Source organism: Herpailurus yagouaroundi, unplaced genomic scaffold (genome assembly GCF_014898765.1).
Source record: "Herpailurus yagouaroundi ecotype Mexico unplaced genomic scaffold, PumYag 180, whole genome shotgun sequence".
Classification (NCBI taxonomy): domain Eukaryota; kingdom Metazoa; phylum Chordata; class Mammalia; order Carnivora; family Felidae; genus Herpailurus; species Herpailurus yagouaroundi.
In genome coordinates, this window is record NW_024412411.1 from 1,332,581 (window position 1) to 1,343,436 (window position 10,856).

Genomic DNA, 10,856 nt, shown 5'->3' on the forward strand with positions numbered 1-10,856 from the left:
AGGGAGCTGGAGGAGGCCAGGCAAGGGGTGCCAGCCAACACGCCACGAGTCACAGCATCAAAGAGGAAAATGAGGGCTCTGGCACTCAGAATATATTCTCCCTACTCTGTTGACTGGCTCTGAGTTAGCTCAGGGCCAAAAGAAACCACAGTGATTACCATATTTCTTATCATTTTGCTGCCAGTAATCATGCTAGGTTCCTGGGTATCTGAATCCTTCCTCTGAGGGATCTCACATACTAAGATCCTAACAACTACTAGCTTACAGGGTATTTCCATGTGTCCTCCCTGCAGATAATGATATGTTGTATCATTATCAGCCTAGGACAGGTATGGATTTAAGACTTAGAAAAGGGAAGTCATTGCAGGTTGAACAGAGACTAGAATTCCAATCTGTAGGACTCCAAACCCCACAGTCATTCCCCATATCCTCAGGTATCTGGAAGGCTCAATAAATGTAGAACGCCCTGCAAGCTAGCCCAAAGATCCAGAGAAGGCACAATGGCTGAGATGCGACTGGGGTGGGGATCCTGGGGGTATTTAGGGAAGATGAGAGAGGAACCATTGAGAAGCACCTCATAGAGTCCTGAGTACCTGTTCCCAGAAGTGCAGAAAATGAAATTCATAACAAAGGGTCTGGGGAGGGCCCCTGCTGCCCCCAGGCCTGACTTTCCTTTCTAAGTATCTTCCATGGTAGGAAAGATCTCAAAGGCTCAGTTATAATGAAAATATACCTTTGTACCCACCCACACATTCCCTCTGTTCACTGACAAAACCTTCCAGCCATCCAACCCAGCCTCCTTCCTTCCTCCACATATCTATGTTAATCCATTCATTTATTCATCCATTCATTCAACCCATACTTTCAAGTGTCTGCTGAATGCCAAGCCTTGCACTAAGTCCTAGATACATGGAGATGAATGAGAAATTGGTCCCTGCCAATTAGGAGCTCATGATCTAGTCCAATATAGACAAATAAACAGATACCTAAACACAGTGTGATAAGTTCTACAACAGAGAGACATACAAGGTGTCGGATGAGCCCAAAGGATGGAGTGACCAACTCTGCCTGAAAGGAGTCAGGGAAGGTAACTAGACCCAGGAGAAAGAGTAAGAGTTCGCTAATCCCTCTGGAAGAAGCGAAGGACTTAGTCATTGTTGGACCTTCCTTCCTATCTGAGTAAGAAACACCAAGTCACAGGAGACCAGGGTAGGAGGGTAAAGGATGATGAAGAAGATAGTGATATATAGCTTAGACCTGAGATACAGAAGGATAAAGCTACAGAACAAAAGGGGACCTCAGAAGAGAGTACTGACCACTGAGCTAATTAGGTAGGTGAAACAGAAGAGGCAGAGACAGAACTCAGCCTCTAAAAACTGCCAAGTCACGTCCATGAAGCGCCTTGGTTGCTCGGTCCGTTGAGTGTCCGACTTCAGCTCAGGTCATGATCTCGCAGTTTGTGAGTTCAAGCCCCACATCAGGCTCTGCACGGACAAGTTCTGAGCCTGGAGCCTGCTTCAGATTCTGTGTCTTCCTCTCTCTCTGCCCTCCCTTGCTCATGCTCTGTCTCTCTTGCTCTCAAAAATAAAATTAAAAAAAATTTTTTAATAAAAATAAAAACTGCCAATTCAAGTCCAGATCTGTCAGTGGCTGAAACCTCAAGAGATGTGGTGGGACAAGCAGAAAAGGACTAGGCTGCAAGCCTCCTGCTGACAAATGGCAGTCCGCTTTGTCCCTGGAGAGAAAGGCAGTTCAGCCTCCTCAAGATACACACTAGGTGGCACTACACGCAAGGTTCAAAACAAATCAGAGGCGCCATTTCCTGCCCCCATCAGCTTCCCTTGCTGAACACCCTCTTTATTGTATTCTTCCGTGACCCAACTGCCTGAAATTACACCACTGGGGATTCATTTCTTCACTGAATATAATCCTCTCTGAAAGCAGCCTCTTCAGAAAAGCCTATGATCTGTCTGCCTTGCCCAGATAGTAGGGAACTCCTTTAAAGTAGAATCAAAACTGACCCACTTTTATAGTCCTAACAGGATCTAGCAGAGATGAAGATCAATAAATACTACTGGGTGCAGACATGAGCAAATACGTGTACAGTCAAGCCTCACCCCACTCCATCTCCTCCACAGAAGACTGAGCATCTTGAAAGCAGCAGTCAGTTAGCATTACAAGTAAGAAAATTCGGCTACCTGACGGCAAGCCCTGACTCTAAGCAGCTGTGTGACTAATCTGTTCCCTGTACCAGGGACAAGTCTGTTCCCTGTACCAGGCCTGTTTCTTCAATCCTAAATGGGAATCAAAATCCTTGCCTCAAAGAATTTTCTTGAAACCCAGTGAAATCCTACCTGGAATGCACATGTAGCATTACATTTATTCACCCAAAGTATCAGGAACTCTGGAAAAAAAAAGAAAAGCTCTGTGGTGGCTGGCAGTGCAGGCCTGTGAAAGGAAGGAGGGACAAGGCGGCATGTGGGCTCTGGACACTATCAGAGGAGAATATGTGTGTGCACATGTGTCAATGTGTGTGCATGCAGTCGTTTCTCTAAGGGCCACAGTGGTCATTAAGCTCTGGAGGCCTTGGGGAGCAGGGAGAACTGGGAGCTTAGTTTTATCCTCAAACTTGGAATGTCTCCTGCCTAGATTCTTTGGCTTCGCAATGAAAACAGTACATGCTTTTCAGAGAAATGAAGAATGGGGGCTGCCCAGATAGCAGCATTTAGCCCCTAGCTGGCAAAGGGCCCAGGAACAAGGGGCCCAGAAAAGTAGCCAGAAATCAGTTCAGAGATAAAACTTCACTTATCTCCGAGAAACCCAGCCAGTGGAAATGAATGTGATAGGGCCACCTTTACTGAGGCAGCACGTGTAAGTGCCAAAATTCCTGGCTCATACTTACTGATATGTGACCCAAACAAAGCACTCATCCTCTCTGAGCCCTCATTTCTTCAACTCTAAAATAGTAATAGTACCTACCTAACATGGTTGTGGTGATTTAAAAAAATAATAATGCATTTAAGTACTTAACAATACCTAGCTCATAAGAAATCCTTTGCCCACCCTCCAAAGAAAATAGTAGCTATCATTAAAAAGTAACAGAAAAGGGCCAAATGTCATTTCCTTTTACATGGATTCCTGCAAAGACTTCTCAATGGGAATCCTGAGGCTGCCCAAATACTTTTCTAAAAAAGAGTCCTGAAGTAGGTCCCTCCTCTTCTCAAAAACAAAACAAAGCAAAAAACCAATTACCTGCATTGACTCCCTCCTGACTTTTGCATCTTTCTAAAACTGCTCCATGAGAGTCTTATGGTGCCAGGGATCTGGCCTCACTCTATATACATTCAACCTTAACTACCAGGACCTCCCTACCATCTTTCAAGAACTAAAGGTATCAGAAAGACAGATTTGGGAGGTTTCTTCGACGAACAATGAAGAACAGGTAATTATGTCTATTTCTATGCGAAAGATAACAGTCCAGGGGCAGCGAGAAGGATAGAACGGACAAGCCATCCACCCAGGGAGGCTCTAGATCTCTGACAGCTATACATTTCTCCCTCTGAGACTCAGAGGGAGGAAAGACAGAAATAAGCTTCTGCCCTGGGGAGGAATGTTTGCCTGTGCAACTGTAATGTCAGGAGCCTACGCTCCCAATGCAGTTTTGGGAAGTATGGCACAGCCTGGGAGGTGACGCCAGCATGATCTTGGGGGCGAGACAGCCCACAACCCTGGTGGAAACAGGAGGCTCCCAAGAGCTGGCAGCATCAGGGCTGTGGGGAAGGGGCAGGGCCTTACCTTTCCTGAAGGTCATGCAGACTCTGCTCAGCTCTGTGTAACCCCTCCAGATCCTTCATCATCTTCTTCATGTGCTCCTTTGAGTAACGGTTTTGGATGTAGGCAAACCAGCAGCCACCCACGCCAATAACGATCGACACCACCAGCATGAAGTCCTTGAGGTGATTATGGCGGGTCACTGCCAGAGAGGAGGCCATGGTGAGACAGGCTGCCCACTGCACACCTAGCCTTGCAACTCCATGCATCCCCTCCTGCATGAAGCCCTCCCACTGCAGAATGCTTCTTAGACACACATTTGCCACATACTAGTATAGTGAGCTCTCTGCCTACTTTGGAAAAGATGAGAGGCCTGAGAGCTGTGCAGGAAGTTTGTTAAATCATACTTCCCTACTCGGCAGTGAATAGGAGACAACTAGTGCCTTCTCAGGACATCCCAGCTACCTCTGGACTGCAATGAGCACATGTGCCCACACGCAGTGGCTTCTGTGCTACTGGATCAGCAATGCTAGAGTAGGGAAAAGGGGACAGCTGGTAAGAGTATAAAGCAACATCACTAGAGCTTGAGGCCTGGCTGTGGGACTGATGTTCCTGCAGGAGCCGGGTCTCCCGGACAACCAGGCTATTCCAGGTACAAGGTACAGAGCCCAGGTCAGGTAAAGGTCTCACCAATGGAGAGCCTTTCTAGGCTGTGGCTCAATCCAGAGACCAAGTACAACAGGAGTAACACCAACAGATTGGCATATACAGGACGTTGCCCTTGCCAGGAATCCAGGGACAGATCTACCTCCAGAGAATGCCTGGCGGCAATTTGGCAAAGTGCCGGTGCGGTGGCTGGGGTTCAAAGCAATGCTCAGTCTCCAGAGCAAAACTGAAAAGCTTGAACAAGGAGCAACACCGGAAGGTAAGTACAAAAGCCATGTCCTCAGAAGTGAGCCAACCAGAAGAGGGCCACTCCTGGAACCTGCCATTGTTCCCAGTCCACCAGGTCTCAGCTCTAAGCCACAGCACAGGAAACCTGGGCACCATAAGGAGAACACAGCTGCTACTGTGGCCCCTGCTTGGGCTGGACTCAACTCAGGAGAGAGTAGCAGTGGGCTCAGAGGAGCCCCAGACGTGGGGGGCGGGGAAGGAAGAAAAGAAGGAATGCCCTCCTGTGCACAGCAGTTTAGCCTCAGGTTGAGGAGGGGGCAGTAGGGTCGACAGGACCCCAGCGCCTGGTAAGGATGAGGGGCTGATGGGAATCCAAAAGGACCCCGGTGGAGCCACCAAGTTGAGGCTGGGTCTAGATAACAGGAAAAGATACATGTAGCTGGAAACTGTGTGAAGCTGAGGCCCAGATTGACAAATGGTTATATTCATAGTTCCTGATTGAAAGCTGAGCAGCAGGACATGGGGACAGTGTGGGATCAAACACAGATTAGCACATTCTATTTCCATCCAAGGGAGGGGAGTTACGAGGTCTGGGGTGGCAGCCCTATCCTTTACATGTTTAGGCCAGACTCTCATAGAGAAAACCGAGGGTCCCTTGGCAGCCATCCTCCACCCTCACGCAGGCCTACCCTTCCAACCATACACAAATCCTCACTCTCCTGTCCTTTGGGTCCCAGGAAGAGATATCTCTGCAGCATGGTGAGCTTCCTTTCTTTCTGGAACACACCTGCCTCCTCCACACCTCTTCCAGAGGCCGGGGTACTCTTTGTCTCCCCTGTTTGTTACAGACTTTTAATCTTGGCTTCCCAAGGTTTCCCAACTCCAACATCCCTTTTATATTCTTACCAAAAGTCAGAGGCACTCCTGTTCAAACAAGACTCTGGGAAATGCCCGCCCCCTATTACCTCCAACACTTCAAAGTTCTCAAGATGGACATGTGGGTTGGGCACCTATATATTCTATTCAGTCCCTATCCCACCTTGTCCAGATTGATGTGGAACAAGACTCTATTATTTTTTCCAGCTTAATACTCTCATCCAAGTCATGAATAAAAATACTGAATGACCAGAGCCAAGGGTAGGATCTGATAGTCCTCCCCTCGTCTAAGGCACTACTGTTCCACCTACCAGTACCCTTTGGATCTCTTCAACCAACTTTAACTCCACTTAAATATATAAGCATCCATACACCCCTCTGTCCAGTCAAGTGCATAGTTAGAGCTCAGAGATACTGCCTGTCCCATCCCATGAGCCACCACCTTGTCAAGAAGAGAATGACTCTAATCTGGCTGACTCACTTTGTGGCCCCTAGTGATCATCACTTGTCTGTATACCGGTGCCCAGCACAGCGATGACCAGCTCACACAGGGATTCAGTAAATATTTGTGGAACTGAACCTTTACTGATAAGTTCCAAGTATGATATCTCTCTCTCCTTACCCCACATAGGAGAGGAAGGAAAAGAGAAGATACATAACACATTAGGCATTTATATCCACCATCTTGAATTCTCATAGCCACTCTAGAAGGCAGGTATTTGTGTTCTCACTCTATAGGCCAGGGAACTGAGTCTCCCCAGGAGAACTGACTTCCTGGAGTTCATCAAAAGTGACAGGGCTGGGATTCAGATCCAGACTTGCCTGACCACATGGTCTTTCTGCTACACCCCACTTTCTCATTACAACTTTCCTACTTGTGCAGCAGGTGTTGTTTCTGCTTTGTTACATCCAAACATTGCTCACCATGGAGATGATCCCCTGATCTAGCCAGAGTGTGGCTATAAGAGTTCCAAAACCTGAGTTTTTCTCCCAGACAATATCCTGAGAGCTGACTGTGGCTCACAGGCCATCCGGAGAGTGAATACCCAAAGGTCAAATGGCCAGGCCTTTAAGGTTAAATGTAAGGCCTCATGTAGAGAAATTATTGTGCCATCAAAAGCAGCATCCTGCACTGAGTACTAGGAAGTCTGGGTTCTATGCTTGCCTCTGCTCCATCTGGATCTCAACTTCCTCAACTCTAAAATGCATTGTCACAGAATTGCTAAAGAGATCAAGTGCATAGTTATGAATGAAAGTGCTTTGAGGTGTTCTGGAAATCTTCAGCTGGACATATCCACTAGGTAATTAAGAATGTGGATGTGGAGTTTAAATAAGAGGTAGTAGCTGGAGAAGAAGATGTGAGAATTATCAGGCCCTTTCAGTGGAACCCTGGGCAGAACCCTATAGTCCAAAGCAAATCTGTGATGTTAATTTTATGTGTCAACTTGACTGGGCTAAGGGATGCCGAGAGAGCTTTCTTGCCTCAATAAGAGATTAGTACTTCAATCGGTAGACTGAGTAAAGGAGACCATCTTCACTAATGTGAGTACATGTCATTCAATCATCCTCAGGCCTCTGAGTGCCTGAATAGAACCAAAAGGCGGAGGAAGGATGCATGTGCTCTCTCAGCCTGAGCTGAGACATTTATCTTCTGCTACCCTCTTACATCAGCACACCTGGTTGTCAGGTCTCCGGACTCAGGCTGGGACATATAGCATCAGCCCCCTGATTCTCTGGCCTTTGGACTCAGACTTATACCATCAGCTCTCCTAGTTGTTGGACCTTCAAACTCAGACTAAATCATACCACTGGTTTTTCTGGTCCTCTGGGTGTAGATGGCATATCACAGGACTTTTTGGCCTCCATAATCATGTAAACCAATTCCTATAATAAATCTTCCCTTTATATCTATCTATCTATCTATCTATCTCTATCCATCCATCCATCCATCCATACATACATACATACATACATACATATTATGTTTCTCTGGAGAATCCTAATACAGAATCTATAAACCATTGTGCCAGAAAAAGAGAAATGAAGAGTCTCATCTGTGCCTTGCTAACAATGTACTTTTCCCCATAATTCCATTCCCATTCTTCGCTTCCTGCCACCTTCCCAGCCCACAACAGTCTACATGGATATTTCCAATCCTTCTCCTCTGACTAGGATTCCTCAACCAACCCACTCTTTGGACAGGTAAACATGGATTATCTCCTGCCATCTCAGGGACTGCCTTGTGTGTTTTTCAACTTTCATACTAGTCACCTTCTGATAGTCTGTGAGTTCCTCAGGGCCAGGGTACAAGCCTTATTTCTCTCTATAGCCCCATACTTAGCACAGAGCCTGACCAGAACAGGTACTCAGCAAAGGTGGAAAGGAAAGACAAAGGGAAGAAGAAAGGCGGTTTTCACATGGAAGGGGTTATGATAGAAAGTGCATGTGAAAGCACAAGGAGAGCATGGCTGTCCATCCCGCATAGCCCCTGCACAAGCTCAGCTCTCAGAAGCTACCCCTATGCCCAGCGAGCACTGCTAGGGCGACAGACCATGGAGCTTTCATGAGAGCAGGTGTGGCTTGCTAGGTGAACAGAGCTAACCCAGGGAAACTGGCTAGGACCTGGGGAGCCAGAGTGTGGCAGAGTTCCCAGCCCGAGTGCTACAAATAGATTTTAGCAAAATGAGGTCAACTGTTAATACAATCAGGCCTGAGGCAAGGGAGGAGGGTATAAACAAATGAGATGCTGACATGTTAACAGAGTCAGGAATAATGGTGAGAATTTTTATAGTACAGTTAGCATTGAGAAAGTGAGCCTCCAATCATTACCACTTTCTGGAACCCCCTCTCCCAATCTATTCTTGCCACCTTCTCTACTGTCCACAATACCCTGTCCCTGGGAGATACACCTATTCACTGCTTACTGCCAGAATACATGCTTGGAATTTCTTTTGTCATTTACATAGCCTTCTGTGCTGAGGTGTGTGGTTAACCTATAATAACTATTCCTGGACCTTCTTGCCTTCTGGTTTTAGCCCAAAAAGTGCTTTAGCTGACTCACGTATCCACAGAAGACATTCCATAGTGTTCTCCCCACAGCCAAGCTGGGCCAGAGTCTCCTCCCATCTCCCCTGTCCTAGAGCTCTAAGGACACCCAGCCTCCTTCTGTAAAACTTCTACCATACATTTCCTGACGCCTACTCATTGCTGGGCCATATGCTGAGTTACGACGACAGATGAACAAAGCTGTTTCTACCCTCATGAGTTCCCAGTTTAAAGGGTAACAGACAGGAAAACAGATTATTAAAAAAAAAAAAAAAAGAAAAAGAAAAAGCAGGTACAAAGGGCTATAGGATCCCAGAAGAGAGTAAGGAGAAAGGGTTGAACATGCCCAGGAAGAGGCTGGAAAGGCATGCTGGAGAAAGCTTCAAAAGTGAGTTGAGGGAGCCAGCCCATTAAGAACCCAACTCTTGGGGCACCTGGGTGGCTCAAGTGTCCAACTTTGGCTCAAGTCATGATCTCACAGTTCACGGGTGTGAGCCCCACATCGGGTTCTGTGATGACAGCTCAGAGCCTGGAGCCTGCTTCAGATGCTGTGTCTCCCTCTCTGTCTGCCCCTCCCCCGCTTGTACTCTATCTCTCTCTCAAAAATAAACATTTTTTTAATTTAATTTGCTTCATTTCATATTGGAATTCTTTATGTTTTATCTTGCTTCCTCTGTCAGAAGCAGAGGATGAGATAATATAGTAGAAAGAGCACTGAAATGTAAGTTACTGTGTCTGAGTCATGGCTCTGCCATTTAAAAGATGAATGACCTCTAAAAACTCACCTCATCTCCTGAGTCTCCATTTCTCTGACAAATTATCTGCAGATCAGGAAAAGCCCTCTCAGTGAATGATCTGCTGCCAGAGTGAGACATCAGCATAGGTCTCCAAGGCAAGCTGCCTTGGGACTTCGTGTGTCAGAACACAACTAACACATCATTGTGGGATTGTTAAGTAGAGCCCCGGATAGACCTGCAAGCCTAGAGCCAACTCCGCAGGTCGGAAAGACTGTAAAAGGCCATGTGCTCCTCTGCAGCCATGGTGGGAGGGCTGAGACGTCTTCTACTGTCAGAAAATGGGTCCTGAGTAGCTCCGTGCTGAGCCGGTTTGATCCTTCTTCTCCATTCCCAAGCTCTGAGGCTGCTCAGACAGATGGACCCTGATCAGTCAGCAGACCTTCCCGGCTATTGTACAACAAACTTTGATTTGAGATTTCTCAAGTTTCAGACTGATGGCAGAATTTTCATTAAGGCTGGGCAAGGCAGCCAAGGTTTGCAGCTATACCTGGCCCAGGCTCTCCAGGGTGTTTACCACCTAAGAGCCACAGCCTTAAGAACTCACCCTCAGTACAGAACCAGGTCAGCAGCACAGGTTAGCACTCTAAGTCCTGTGTGGGTGTTGGACAGGGAACAGAGCTCAAGTAGGGATTTTAGCCCATGCTCAGATGGAAACACAGAGCTAGAGGGACACAGACCAAGGGATTCTTTGCAAGTACCCCCCAGACACAGCCCCACCCTTGCAGATGTCTCCTGGCAAAGAGCTTCCTAGTATTTTCCTCAGATTCCATCTGGCAATTTTCAAAACTTTTCTTTAACGAGCCATCAGTAGGAAAGTATAAAAACAGTATTTGCCATCAGGACAGCTGCTGGATTCCAAAACCTTAGCTCCCAGAAGTACACCCAAGCTCTATCAGAGTCCTAGAATCAGGGAGCCAGGAAGAGCCTTGACCAAGCCCATTTTACACATAAGGAACCCAAAATCTAGGCAGGAGAACTGAATTACCAAAGGTCACTTGATAAGGCAAGGGCCAAGCACAGATTCCTAAAAGTACAGGAAACAGACAGCAGCGGAGAGGAGGAGAACTCCTATCTTTTATCCTTTTACCAGGACCCTTACCAATCAAAGGGTTTCCTCTCAAAAACTATGGAATGTTCACCTGAAAGGAATCAAAGATCCTTTAGCTCAATTTTTTCATAACACAAATCAGAAAACACATCCTGAGAAAAGTGACCTACACAAGGTCACACAGTGAGTGGAAATTTGGAAAAGGGACCAAGGTACTTTACTTTCCTAAATTTGATAAGAAGTTCTCTAAATGGAAGTCCAGGAGTTGCCAAAAATCAAGCTGCGTATGTATTGTTGCTGTTGTTGTTGTTGTTGTTGAGCTATAATTCACATACCCTAAAATTCACTCTTTTAAAATGTACAATTCAGTGGTTTTATCGTATTTTCAAGGTTGTGCAACCATCAGCACAATTAATTTTAGAACA

General features: G+C 46.5%; 1 protein-coding gene across 6 annotated transcripts in view; it reads right to left on the reverse strand.

The window, feature by feature from the left end:
- The window catches only part of STIM1 (stromal interaction molecule 1), a 186,032-nt gene that overhangs the window by 18,468 nt on the left and 156,708 nt on the right, over window positions 1-10,856 (reverse strand). For all 6 annotated transcript variants that reach the window (XM_040489146.1, XM_040489144.1, XM_040489145.1 and 3 more), the window contains exon 6: window positions 3,796-3,973. In XM_040489146.1, the coding sequence (XP_040345080.1) occupies window positions 3,796-3,973 (178 nt within the window). The remainder of the gene's footprint in view (window positions 1-3,795; window positions 3,974-10,856) is intronic.